The 15150-nt window shown below is 32.8% G+C and overlaps 1 protein-coding gene across 1 annotated transcript; it reads left to right on the top strand.

Annotated features, from left to right (window-relative positions):
• Positions 1-9185: 9185 nt before the first annotated feature.
• On the top strand, positions 9186-14922 carry LOC110705655 (chorismate mutase 2-like). Its single transcript, XM_021883554.1, has 6 exons — positions 9186-9403; positions 12432-12627; positions 13676-13765; positions 13869-14012; positions 14272-14364; positions 14466-14922. The coding sequence occupies exons 1-6, from the start codon at positions 9234-9236 to the stop codon at positions 14694-14696; spliced, it is 924 nt and encodes a 307-aa protein (XP_021739246.1). The 5' UTR covers positions 9186-9233; the 3' UTR covers positions 14697-14922.
• Positions 14923-15150: the final 228 nt, after the last annotated feature.

Raw genomic sequence — 15150 nt, 5'->3', positions numbered from 1 at the left:
GGCTGGGCTTCTATAGTTCAACATACATGACCTCATAAGTGTTGCAACTAGGGCTGTGCACCGGTCCAAAACTGGAGCGGACCAGGATCGGAATGGACCGAAACCCGGAATCGAATTTTTTTGGGGATCAGGACCGGACCGTAATCGACCGGACCGGGTTCCGATCCAGACCTGATTATTCCGGTCCGGTCCAGACCTGATTATTCCGATCCGGTCGGTTTTGGACCGGTTACATTTTTTTTATTTTTCTTTTTCATTTTAGTATCTTAATGTATACATACATTTTTAACGTCTTGTTTTTTGTTTGCGTGTTTTCCTATTTTACGCCTAGAATTTATAAATTACAAGTTTTGTACCTAAATTTTTTAGAAATTTAAAATTTTCACCCAAAAAATTACAAAAACACACATTTCGGTCCATTCCGAAATATTCCGGTTTTCACCCGGACCGGACCGGAAACCCAGAATCCCCATTTTGGGAGGACCAAAGATCGGACCGGAATCAACCAGTCCGGGCTGATTCGGTCCAATTCCGGCCCGGTCACGGTCGGTTTTTCGGTCCAGGTCCATTTATGCATACCCCTAGTTGCAACACTTAATCAAGACCTTATTAATCATCACTCACAATTACTCCGTAAAATTAGCCCCATGCGATATATTGTCATGAACCGGAGACTAGATCGAGTAAGTATGGACATAACTTGGATTAGATCGGAAAAACCGGTCCAAAACTCGGACCGATCTAGCTTAGGAATGTTTTTGGAATAGGCCAGAGTATTGGACTAAAGATCAAAAAAGTAATTTCTTGACTCGGAGACCAGAACGATTACTTTGTTCCAGTTTGATCCATTTTTCTAGTTTGAACTGGTTTTTGAACACCCATAAGTCCATAACTCCCTCCACGGCTCCACCCCATATTGTTTTTCTCATTTTTACTTTGTATGGTTTTCGAACAAATCTCTAACCATCAACATCTTAATTAAATTGTTTGTCAACAAAATGAGAAAAAAATGATATAATAAAATTAGGGTGGAGCAAAACTACCTGAAAAATCAAAAATTCGATCCGTAACCGATCATAACGGTTCGAGTACTCGATCTGATAATTTGTTATCAGGTACGGTTATTGGGTATCATATTAAATTAAAAGGCTACCCGGTCCGATCCGATAAGTGTTTTTGGTTTTTTTTTTCCTACTTAAATCTATTCATTCGAAATTTAAATTTTTATTTTACTTCATAATCTCTTTATAATATGAATGATTAGTAATAGTATAAATTGGTCAAGGCATATGAAATTGTTGTTAATTGGTGTTGAATGATAACATAATAACTAGAGCTGTCAAAAGTTGACCCGACCCGAAATACCGATTCAAACTCAATTATTAACCGACCCATCTGAACCTGAAAAAATGGTGTCCCAAACCCGACCTGAAACCAACCCTAGACCAGAGTTGACCCGAGTATGTGAGACCCGAACTCGAACATGAATTGGCCTGGAGATGACCCGACCCGAGTGTAACCCGTAAATTATTGACCTGAACCGAACCCGACTTGAACCGAAATAGACCCAAACCCGTTTTAACCTGTCAAAACCTGAATTTAACGCGACTTGTTACTAACCTTAACTGAATTCAACCTGACTCGTTCCTAACCCGACCCGAATTTCATCCAACATATTACAAACCTGACCCGAAATCAACCCGACTTGTTATTGACTTGACCCAAATCAACCCGACTTGTTATTGACATGACCCAAATTTTACCAGACCTATTACTAACCCCACCCAAAAATTCAACATGATTTGTTACTAATCCGACTCGAAATCAACATGACTTGTTATTGACCCGACCTAAATTGAACCCAAATTGTTCCTGACTTGATTTCAAATCACCTTAAATGCAATTTAGATCACCTTATTTATTGTTGATTAAAGCATTTTGTCTAGGGAGACCAAGTCGGTCCTGTAATACCCCGTATTTTTATACATATTTTATAATTAATTAATTAAGAATTATTTTATAAAAAGGGTATTTTAGTAATTTCATTATTTGGGGCCAAAATAATATTTGAATTTTAGCGCCAAATATAAGTATTTAATCATTTGAATAATTAATTATTTTTGGATTTCTAAATTAATAATATAGGTTTAATTATCTTTTTAAGGTCGGTCCATATTTTACTAACTATTTCAAGAGAAATATTTAATATACATTATGTATTTAACTAATTTTGATATTATCTAAAATATTTATTTATTCAATTATTTTATTATTATTGATTGTTATCACTCTAGTTTGTTAATTATTATATTTTAAATTATCCTCTAATTTTCTTCTTCATTATCTCATTTTGTTCCTATCTTTCTTCTCCCAACCATATGTATATCCATTTAAATTTTCTTATCTTTTAACCCAACTATTAATCTAGACTTAATTTGATTCAAGTACATTAACAACCCCAAAAACTTATCACATTTTCTAGTAATCATATCACACCTTAAACTCTATCCTTTCTACACCCTAGCCTATAAATACCCCTTCATACCTTTCACATTCTTCACACCAATTCTCTTCTTTTCTTCTCCTCGATTTTACACAAATCATCCCATTTATCTTTGAATCCAATTTTCGGGAACTTCTGCTCAGTTTTTGGGGTATGAACATTTCACAGAAAGTTGTTCCTCTCAAAAATTCATTGAGGTTAGGCTCAAGAATCACCCAATTCCAAGCTATATCAAAGGAGCTATAGCCTCTGCAAGTTCTGTCTATTATTTCCTACGCAAATCCAATTCTTCTCTTTTCCTTGGGTGTGTTCGACCAAGATTCTTGAGGTTCTTTTGGTGTGTATAGCTAAGCAAGGATCAAGGTACGTTAGGTGGCTAGATACCTTTGAAAGTGATTGGTTTGAATAACATGTTTTATATGATTTGATTGGTGATTGAATTAAATTGATTTGAATTATAATTTTGAAATAAATCATGTTTGGAGGTATTGATAAAAGTATTTTGGTTTTTAAATCATGTTTTAAATGGTTTGAATTACTTATCGTGTTTAAATAAATGATTTGATTTTTAAAAGGTTTGTTGAATTAAATAAAAGGTTTTTCAAGGAAGAGTTATTGATTTTGGAAAGCTATTAATATGAGATTTTATTCTCAAGTATGTATTTAAAATGTTTTGATTTTGAAAGTATGTGGACTTATCAAAAAGAAGTTTGAATTATATTGGATTTTTTGGATCTTAAAAGGATTTATTGAACCATTGAATTATTATTATTATTAATGCTTTATAAGCATGTTGGTAATCCCACTATGCGGATTTGGTTTATTGGTAAGGCCTTGGACTTTGTATGACCGGGTCTTTCCTCAAGAATAGCCTTGTAATATAAGGAGACTAGCTTGGGGGGTGTGCACACTTGGGTGAGGAATTGGATTTAAAGAAATTGGTTCAAAAAGGAATTGGATTTTTAAAGGAATTGGTTTATCAATTATTTTGAATGTTGAATCATTGGAATTGGTTTTGAATCATGAGTTTTGGAATTAGTGGATTATTTATTGGAATCGATTTTAAAACCATGTTTGCAAATAAATTGAGTTTACATTATCTTGCACTTATCGTACTTAGCATATTTTGCTAATCTGTATTTCCTATTTGTTTTGGTTCGCCCTGTATACCGTAATGGTAAGCAGTGTTGACTATTTTCAGGTGGAGTCATGAATGAGCATATGGGAGTCTCGGGATTTGCTTCACCTAGTTTAGGAATGTTGGTCTTGTCTTTATTCAGAGTACTCATAACATTGTTACTATTTTCATAAGTATTAATAAAAGAAAGTCGAGTTTCCTCTGCAAGTTTTTGTTATTGAGTTAAGTATTTTGAGTAGCCTTGCGTAATCACGCGGCGGTAATACGCCCAAGTCTATCTCTACGGTATAATTATACATATTATTCTGGTATTTCCGTAGAGGGAGATTTGGGGGTGTTACAGTTCCAGGCTAGCAAAAGAAAGGAGCATCATCCTCAAATTTAAGAGTTAAATATAGTATATATTTGTTGTATGGTCAAAGGAAATAATTATCTTCCTAAATTATAGACTATAGTTCCCTAGTATATTGTCATATATACTATAGTCAAAGGAAATAATTAGCTTGATAAAAATGATAATTATCTATTTATAGTTAGTTGAACCCGAATATAAACTGACTTGGAAATGACCCGACCTGATTGTATCCTGCAAATTATTGACTTGAACATACCTCGACTTGAATCCGAGAACGACCCGATCCGAATTGCATTGGAAATGACCCAACCTGATTATAACCCGCAAATTATTGGCTTGAACCGAACCCGAGAATGACCCGACTTGAAAGACCCGACTTGATTATAATCCGCAAATTATTGACTTGAACCGAACTCGACTCAAACCCGAGAATGACCCGATCTGATTCTAACCCGCAAATTATTGACTTGAACCGAACCCGACTGGAACCCGAGAATTACCTTAACCTGTTTTAACCCGAATTAAACCCGACCTATTGTTCACCCAACACGAATGTAACCGGACCTGTTATTAACCCGACCTAAACCCGACCCATACCCGATAAGAAGTATGACCCTGGCCAACGTGACCCGATTAAAGCATGACCCAACCCAAACCCGATCCGCATATGTTATGGAATTATCCAAATTGAACTGACCCACTCTTACCCAACCCAAATCCGACCCATTTACCAGAATTGACAGCTCTAATAATAACTACATTATTAAGTTTAATTATCATTATTGGATATCTTATTGAGATCCGATGGCTGATCCAAATGTCCAAATACCCGAACTTATGTTCATATTTCATAAAGGAATGTTCAATTTGTATAGGGTAAATGTTCATTTTATATTACAATACTATTAAATTATTACGAGTCAGACAAACTTCTTTCAAAATTTGTTTCTTGTCTGACTCGTAATAATTCAAAATTTGCAATTGTTCAGATTTTTTACTAAATGCTCAATATTTGTTATTGTTCATTTTTTTTAACTAAACGTTCAAAAATATTGGCGTGGTGCATTGCAATTGTTCACATTTTTTTTAACTAAATGTTCTAAATTTGCAATGTTTAGATTTTTTTTACTAAATGTTCAAAATTCGTGATTGTTCAGATTTTTTTTACTAAATGTTCAAAAGTATAGGCGTGATGCATTGAAATTGTTCAAATTTTTTAACTAAATGTTCAAAATCTGCGATGTTCAGATGTTTTTTCTACATGTTCAAAATTTGCAATTGTTCAGTTTTTTTACTAAGTGTTCAAAAGTATAGGCGTGGTGCACCTATTTCTAGTATTATTAATGCAATGGTGCATCTTAAAATTTTCGCTAACCTTGAATATTCCTTCTTAGTATTATTAATGTATGTATGTAAAAAAAAAGGTTATTTTTTTCAACACAAATGAAAGACATGCTTAGGACTTGTTCACTTTTGCTTAATTTTAGTTCAGTTCAGCTCCTAATTTCCTTCTCTCATAAAATAGTTATCTCATTTCAGCTCTAATCATTTTAGTGCAGTTCAGGTTCAGTAAATGTGAACACCCTTATATTAACCTCTAAAGGCATAGTATTTATAAATAGCACCTTCAAATTAACAAAGCAAAACTTGGTGTGGCACAAAAAGGAGGAAAGCCCCATAACACCGAAAAGCACTACATTTGAAACTACCACACCTACGTAAAGGTGCTATAATAAGAGAGTTTTTATACAAAAAGGGATTACAACAGTGTAGACACCTAAAAATGTCTCCCCAACACCAAACCCGATGATGAACAACCATTCATCGCATTATTGGTCGGGTTGAGTATTTAATCTTGGAGTGCTTAAATCCATATTTCCATTTCATAAACCAACCCAACTTCTAGCGCATTTCCCCAAACCATAACTTATTTCCCTCTTTTCGTGCCTTTAAACCCAAAATAATTCATTTCGTGTCTTTTAAAATCATTCATTTCGTGTCCTTTTTATAAAAACATTTAATACATTTTATTTTGGTCCATTATCTGGGTTCAATGATTGAATAGTTGGATGGGGCTTCAAAAGAGCTTTCCAACGATATATTATAAGCCTAAATCCGAGTTATAATGAATAAGTTATGGCCAAAATATTAAACTGAGCCCAAACCAAACCTAAGCCCACCTTACCTACGACCCAACGATCATGTGGAGGGTCCAAATGATTTAATACAATTCCTAAACCAATTAGTATTAATTAGAAACTTCTATAAGTTTCTAAAAGATCCTAATTATCCTTTTTGAAAAGATAAGATTAAAGAGTTTGAAATTGAATAATACTCCTTTTTTTGAAAGTCCTAATTTTATTCGAATTGAAAGTCATTCAAAGATAGACAGATATTATTTTCGTGCCTCATAGTTTTTATCCAAATTTTATGTGGTTGGATCCCTTGAAATTATCTTTCCAATGATATATTATAGTATCAATTCTGAGCTATAACGGACTCGGAATTGATATGAATATCAAACTCTATCCAAAACTGACACCGTCTCACTATTTCGGCCATATTTTTTATTATACAAAATATTTTAATCTGATTCTAATTGGGTTATAAAGTAGACTTCAAGAGCTTTCCAACGATATCTTATTCATCTTATTCCGATATTTGGATCAAAATATATGATAAAAACAAAAACCGCAAAAACGGTTGTCTATCGAGTTTTATTCCGATTTAATTCGGATCTTATCTTTTTTTTTCGACCCTTCTTTTTTCTCTGGTCATATCACCCCTTTTTCAATCATCAACAAGCTTGATCATCAAATAATTCTCTTCTCCCTCTTTAGCCTAAACACTAGCCACCTTATTCTTCCATCATTACTTCCCTTAAGCACTCCAAGGAGTCCATACTTAACCCGAAATTCTATACTTAAACCAAGACGTGAAAGGTATAATTAACTGAGGGTTTGGACCAAATCAACTCTATTTAATTTAATTTTCATTTAATTTATATTTTCATTGAAGTTACTAACAGTTTATTCATGATGTAGCAATTAAAGGAAACGCGGAAAGTGAGTAATTAATTAATTAATTTAATTACTCTTATTTTATTTTCTATTGCTAGTATCATGATTAGGTTATGATTTGATTTGACTAACGCAATTTATTGTTAAATTGCTTCCAATATTAATGTTGATTCTATTATTTTTTTATGATCACCATATTGCAAGTTTAAAGGGAATATGTAATTGAAAATCACGCCTAATAAGATAATTTAGACAACCGGTTTAGGTTCCCTTTTAATCTTGTTATTAAATCAAGTGATCATTAATATTTTAGAATTATATGTTGCATTAATATTCAACCAATTTAGCTTAATAATAGTTTGAAGCGAATTGAATCTCTATTTTTATGCCTTTGAGATCGCAGGAATGCTTTTCACTATAAGAATCGAGTAGAGGCCAATACGGGCGAATGGGACTCCACGACTCACTTCGTACCATCATCCCCGATCCTCCTTTCGTGGTTCCAAACCGTATGGAGTTAGTAATCTCATGGATTATGAATGGGGTGTAACCTTCACGGGTCAATCGTTGTTGCCTTCGTTGTCCCTTTATTCGTGGTTGTCTTAAATGATCCGTGAACGGTTTACAAGTTCCTTAATAACTTGTTGGCGGCTCCCTACTTTCCTTGTCCCTAATCGTATATGTCAATTCCCACTTCCTATGAGTGCCAAGCATATTCACACATGCTTTTACGTAGGCGCACTTCGAACAACGCCTTCAAACAGCTTCACAAGTTTTTATTTTTTAAGAAAAAAAACCCTGTGTGTGGCTCGGGCAATGCCCCGAGTTACTGGTTTGTAATTATCGTTTGATTATTTTTGCTTAATGTATTGATAATCATCTTGAAAATTGTATTAGAAGAACCATATTCAATATTTTGTAAGTTACTTTGTAAAATTTAAAGACATTCAACTATTGAGTAGTTAACCAAAAATTCTTACGAGTATTTTTCATCAAATTGAAAAGAAAATTAATCCAATTTTCAAACTTCAAAAGTAAAGTTGTTAAATTGCTCTATGTAAAAAATAGTACAACTAAGGACTATTCATCTTATCCAAGTTAAGTATAATTGTGCTGGGTAAATTCACATAATATGTGCATATCTAAGGTGGTAAGACTTGTATCACAATACAATATGTGTATATGTATTGTATGAAGTATAAAATATGAAAATTGCATGAGTTAATATAGCTATCTAAAATAATTTAAAATAGTGAGAACTGCGATGATGTTAAGCTATTAACTATTAAGCCATCATTGGCACAAAAAAAAAAAAAAAAAAAAAAAAAAAAAAATCAAATAAAAAAAAAATCAGTGAAAGGTTTCCAACTAAAATAAATTTTAAAGAAAAATGCAATCAACTTGCAAAAGTGCTTTAATGCCTGGCTCATCCCCACAATTCACAAGTATACAACTTCAAGTAATATAAGCACCAGCCCATGGCCATAAATATATTATTTTTATTTTTTTTCTTTTTAATGGTAAGAAGAAGGAATATGATGTAACAGTACCTTAAATCTTACGATTTTTCAATTCAGTAATCACGGGTCATATACTTTTGGGAGTGAGAACTGAGAAGGGAAGGATACCCCACTCTCAAAATGTGATGTTTCTAGTGAGATCAAATCCTTAAGGTGTCATACTCACCACCAATAGACCAAGTCTAGCTTGGTATGACCATAAATATTTATGAGAATAATATAACTTCGTAAATATTTATATGTATAACACGACTAGTATAAATTTTTCGAAAGTAGTCACATCCTCGTCATTTCTTTATATACATTTCATCTTCATTATTGAATCACATTAATTGAAGGTCTACAATGTATTTTTATTTTTCTTTTGAATATTGCTTTGAAATTAGTGCTTAATTTATGTCAAATCAAATAATATTTGGCTATGAAATCGGATCTCATATGTCTAAAATCTAAACCCCACGTTTTGACAAATTTATAAGTACTACTCTATCAAAAAGTGATTAATTAGCCGTGCATATGTTTGAACATTGACATTTTTATAATTTGACCATTTTATTAGTGAGATAAAGTTGACCTTTCTTATAACAAGGGATGACCATATTATATAAGTATCTCCAACGAACAGCCAAAAAATATATATACAAAATATAGAATCAATCTTAATTCTTCTTCTTCCTCCTCTTCCTCTTCTTCTTCGATGATGATGACATGGCGTCGCGGTGTCGAAAAAGGAGCAATCTTCTCATCATTGATGGTGTTATTTGTGTTATTAAGATCAGGAGATGCCCGTCAACCTTCATCCAATGAAGCTCCAAGAATGAATAATGCTTCCTTCAATAATAATGGCGCCTTCTTTCATTGTGCTGAGTATGTTGTATTACTTCTATATTTTTTTCTCGCATTTTGTTATTTAATTATGCTCATTTTTTCTACATATTTAATTATTTACAGTCTTCAGTTTATAACCATTGATTAAGTTAGTATTATCTCTTGCAATTCGCAATTTTCGAGGTTAAATAAATTTTAAGCGAAGGTAAATGACAACATGATAGTCAAACATATAGAACCTAATTATATGCTTGGTATCATATTGGGTTATATTCAAGTTAATAGGCCAAAAAAATCGTGTAACACAAAGCACCTCTGGAGGAGTATTAACTGAAAATTTTGAAAACATCTATGATCTATCCCTTTTAAGACAATGTTTGTTTTGTGTCATCTAACCTCTAGGCTATTATCTAGTTTAAGCTTGAAATTAGTCATAGTAGAGGATAATTAAGTAGAAGATCCTATAAATGAGCGAGGGCGAAATACAATAGAAAATCAACCTTTTGTACTGCATTTGATTAGTTTGTAGTTTTGTACATGTGATTAACCTTTTGTCTTATCAACAAGTTACCTGACGATTGTGAGTGAAACAACCTAGCACATGAAAATGGACTCATTCAATTGTGACTTTGAGAACGAAAAAATATGTAATTTGTTTAACAAGTGTTCATTTGAGATTAATATATAGTACATTACTCTTTAGTTGCATGATGTTTATATATGTACTATCCAGTTGACCAAGTGAGTACAATGCATTGCCAATGCTAATATTTGAAACTTCCAGCATTAATTTGTATACACTTTGTTTTGGGTAAACAAGATAATATTGGACCTTCAATTCTCTTGAATTTCGCATGCTAATTTCAGTGGTCTATCAATTACATACATGACCATCCATTAGATGATTTTGAACCATACATAGTGCTTTTAACTTGCATGTGGATGTTAATATCATAGTCCATACACAATTTATGGTCAGAGGTCACATTGTCCTAGATTAATTGTCCCAAGTGGAAGAAGTGGTGGAAATTTTGTGATCTTTTTGCTATTCCATCATGTATATTACATGCCACATAAAAATAGAAAATATAATGATGACTTGGGAGGATTTTACCTAACTAGATTGATTTACTTCTAGCATAAAATTATTTGTGCTCCTCTTTACACAATCTATGCAACTATATATTGTACTGATGAATTGACATTATTTCTCCTTAAGTGATAACATAAACGGTTATTTGGAGGGGACAAAGTACTATAAACATTGTAATCAATTAATGATTTTCTTTTCCGATTCTTCCCTTTGTTGTCACTAAAATCAACTCATAGCTTCTAGGTTTAAGGGTTCTCTATCCTCATTGAAACGTATGGAAAGAGATCAGATTTTAAAAGTAGATCTACTCGTTGTTGGCTAAGTTTGGAGCCTCAATTACTTGACCAAGTCCAACTCGGCGACCCACATGTGCTTGTTTTTAAAATGAGACTTATTTATGAACAGTAGATGGGCTAGGCGTCTATCAATAAACTTAGCTTTTATCTCCATCAACATTATAGTAATGTAATGTTTATTACTGTATAGCATAGTGTGATCCAAATGAATATGTGACATAATTCTTATACAAGTACTAAAATCAATTGCTTGAGATTCTTTAATTGATTTATCATCTATGAATAAATGAATAGTTTGGGTGACTATACTAGGCATATTGCCCTTTTGGCACACTTATATTGTATACGTGTCAGACGTTGAAGGATTGATAAATTGGAACAAATAAAATAAATTAGCCGAAATTTCTTGGGTTTTGGATGAGATCAGAGGTCCAGTCCATGAAGTCAATGTGTTGCCAACGTCCAAAAGCCGCGTTTGGCCCACCTTAGGACGACTGTTAGTGACCCTTAGCTTGTAAGTCATTGTATTATTAGAACTTTCTTAAGGGCTAAGAGTCTAAATTAGTAGACTTCATAATCATAATTAAGTTTATGAAACCGTTAAGGCGTTAAGCATTAGGTATGCCGTATGCGCATGATCTCTACATGACTACATCTCTATGAATCTATGATAGAGAAAAAAATGCAAATTTATTGTATCATATATTATGTATTGAAAGAGTATTTATTTTTGGTCAATACAAAATCATAAATAATATACTCAAGACTTCTTGAGTATAATCATATAAATATGTAATAAATTTAAATTCAAATATAAAAGAAAAATGAGAAAGAACATGTATTACTTGTAGGAACTAAAAATAAAAATTATAACTCAAATATTGTGTTACATTTATTACATCATTTGATATATGATTTTGTCATACATTGATAAATCAGTGTAATAATTTATAAAAATTTTACTCCGTATTTAATTGCATCCAAATAAGTTGTATGCTTTGTGTATCATTACCTAATTTTAAAAACCACCATTCATATCTTTGTCAAATAAGCTAATCCACATGAAACAAATCTTTTGTCACTATACAAACAAATTTCACTCTATAATGAAAATTTATTTATGTAAGTATGTTTTGATATGCACCTAGCTCGCCTGCTTTTAGTTACTCCGTATTTTGTTTGGAGTTGTTATACATTACCATGAACATCATGTCATCTTTTTTCAATAAACATGTACATATTCGCATCATAACATTCTGTGTTCTTTTCTGCCTTACATTATACGATCTTAAGACTTCTGACTCAAGACCGTGTCCAATGAATTATGTTTGTACAATTATATAGTAGTAATTAATATTCCAAAGAGAAATCTCCAAATAGGCTACAACTACAAGTCAAGATTAGAAGAATAAAACAAAGATGTAACCCCAAATAATTAAGCACATAACAAGCCAAGTAAAGCCAATCCGTGTCCACTACGCTTAAGAAATGATTCGTTTATAATCCACAACCAAACAAATCAACCACACCTTCATTTCATCATCTATATATATATTCTCTCTCCTCCTTTTTCCCCTGTATTATTCCTCTGTTTTTTCCTTCAAATTTTTTCTTAAAATTGTCATCTTAAATTAAAAAAAAAAAATTAATTTAATCTTGTGATTACAAAAATGGGCAGCGACGGAATTGATAATCTATCGTTGGACTCGATAAGGAAGACGTTAATTGGGCTTGAAGATACCATTATTTACAGCTTGATTGAAAGGGCTAAATTACCTTTGAATTCTCCTGCTTATGATTCTTCTCATTTTCCTGGTTTTCATGGCTCTTTGATGGAACTCCTTGTTAAGGGTACTGAATCTGTTCAAGCCCAGGTCAGTTTTCTCTCTTTATTTTTGGTTACAGCATGTCACCCTATATGTTATAGTCACGTTGATAGTGTAATTTGAACGAACTATATAATACGACTACAGTTATTTATGTTTTTCTGTATGAAGGTTGGAAAATTTCCTGGGTTTTGCTTAATTGAGGGAGAGGAAAGTGATTTTGGTGGGTCATACTTGTTAAAGATTGCTTGATTCTTCCTAAAACTTGTCCACAAGCAACGGTCTAATACTTGTACATTATTTTCTTAAGTGGGTTTTAAGCTTTTAGAAAATGTATCAAATAATTCTGTTTCTTTGTTAATGGGTTATGATTCTTATGAACATCATGAAAAGTAGTGGACGTCACATTCTTTATTATGATTATGAAATTATTAGCATTTACCATTTTATAAGAAATTAAGATTGGAAATTGGCAAATGGTAATTTGGTTTGTTAGACCCGTGGTTGAAATATGTTTGTAAGATTATATAATCGTGGCAAAACTATCACCTTTAGCTTTAGACGGTTTTGAGAATTGAGACAATATTCAAAAGTTGAGATCATTTTGAGGTAACACAAATTTATGACTAGAAGATTGGACAAAGTTTGGATTGTTTGCATATTTATTTTCGTTGAGTATTTTATGTTTAAAGACATTTCTTGAAATCGATTGATGGACACATACATTGACTCATAATGTCACAATTTAACATAGACAATGACCACAATTTTAAAGATAGACTTGATAGTTTGACCAGGTTTCACAATAGATTGTAGATTAGTTGCTGGGTAGTGGTAGTTGGAATAACAAGCAACTTCCAACAAACAATAAGAAAAATAATTGATGGTTCACATTTTTCTTGTTGATGTACTGAAAAGGTAGTCGCATGCACATACAAGGATTGTCAAAGAGAGAGTAATTTTCTAACATCAACTACCCAATTTTGCCTAGAGCTGAGAGAATGTGGCTTTTCGACGAAATAATTTGGTTCCTGTCCTGTGATATTCAACCATTTCTTTCTGTCATCTTAAGGTGATACCTTGTAATGTATTGCAGGGTGGCAGATACCGAAGTCCAGAAGAAGTTCCCTTCTTTCCTGATCACTTACCACCTCCATTAGTACACCGCCCTTTAAATTGTTCACAGGTAATTTGTCTTTTGCCTTGGATACTTCCATGTCTGTCCAATTCATGGTTTAAACTTTTTAGAACTCGTCGTTTTATGATTTGCTGTATCGTTTCAATCGTAGGATTTGCCTCCTGCTGCAGCATCTGTCAATGTAAGCAAGAAAATTTGGGACTTTTATGTTAACCAATTTCTACCTCTACTGGCTGCTAAGGGTGATGATGGAAATTATGCTTTAGGTGTGGCTTCTGATCTAGCGTGTTTGCAGGTTAGTAAAGTCTTTTCACCTGAAAACGCGCATCTGAACTTAACTTATTTTTGCTGTGAATTGAACTTGGGTAACCCGTAGGCTGTAGCCCTCAGCCTCTTATCTAAATTTGATCTATTACCCTAGAACTGTATTTTCTGAAACAAGTTTGTTTCAAGGCAAAAAAACATATCATTAGGCATTTAGGCACGATAATCTGACCAAAATCTTGAATTTGTATGTTTGACATGGCATTGATTGAATACCTTTTATCATTCAGGTGTTATCTAGGAGAATACATTTTGGAAAATATGTAGCTGAAGTAAAGTTCAGAAGTGAGACTGAAGCATACAGTGCTGCCATTCGCGAAAAAGTCAGTAATCTTACTATGCTAAATCATATAGATAAACAACTCCTATATCAAGTAGAATAAAATCTTTTTCTCTGACCTGTTCTCTTAACTTCTTAATTCAGGACAAAGATACTCTTATGAACCTATTGACAGATAGTAAAGTGGAAGCAATGGTGAAGCAAAGAATTGAGAAGAAAGCCAAGGTTTTCGGGCAGGAAGTAACCCTCAATGACACAAGTAATTCCAATGACTACAAGGTTGATCCTTCATTGGTCTCTCGTCTTTATGATGAATGGGTGATTCCTCTAACTAAAGATGTTGAAGTTGAATACCTTCTCCGGCGTCTAGATTGACATTTGAATTTGTATTTAGCTTTGTTCAACTGAGAATGATGGGATCGATAACTTGGACTAATAATGAAGTTAACATTCTCAAAAGCAATCTTTCATTTGGTAAATTACTAAATTTATTATTGATGTACTCCATTGAATTACTAATATATATAAGTAATCGTATATAACTATTGTGTCTTTGAAGAAGAATAATGCTAGATATGCTCCTCTTGCTGTTTCTATGCTCCTTTTGCTGTTTCAAATCTTCACTCCTTTTGTGGATTTCACCTTTTTTATTCTTGGTGTGAAAACATGCATGTACCCCAATTTCCTTGAGTACCTTTAAGGCTTTAACATGCATGGTTCACTATTCGAAAAATGATTCAAATTTGCTTGTAGTGAACAATGACTATTTGTTCATCCATTATATGTTATGATTCTTGCCTTATGTGATGACTAACAAGTCACTAACATG

This window comes from Chenopodium quinoa, unplaced genomic scaffold (assembly GCF_001683475.1).
Source record: "Chenopodium quinoa cultivar QQ74 unplaced genomic scaffold, ASM168347v1, whole genome shotgun sequence".
NCBI classification, from domain to species: Eukaryota; Viridiplantae; Streptophyta; class Magnoliopsida; order Caryophyllales; family Amaranthaceae; genus Chenopodium; species Chenopodium quinoa.
Note: the sequence above shows the minus strand (reverse complement) of the source record. Positions and strands in the feature narration are given on the sequence as shown.

Excerpts from the sequence above, each read along its gene's own strand:
- LOC110705655 (XM_021883554.1), top strand. The coding sequence starts at position 9,234 with ATGATGATGACATGGCGTCGCGGTGTCGAAAAAGGAGCAATCTTCTCA. Across the intron at positions 14,013-14,271 it reads CTGATCTAGCGTGTTTGCAG|GTGTTATCTAGGAGAATACA; the intron begins GTTAGTAAAGTC and ends TTTATCATTCAG. Across the intron at positions 14,365-14,465 it reads GTGCTGCCATTCGCGAAAAA|GACAAAGATACTCTTATGAA; the intron begins GTCAGTAATCTT and ends TTCTTAATTCAG.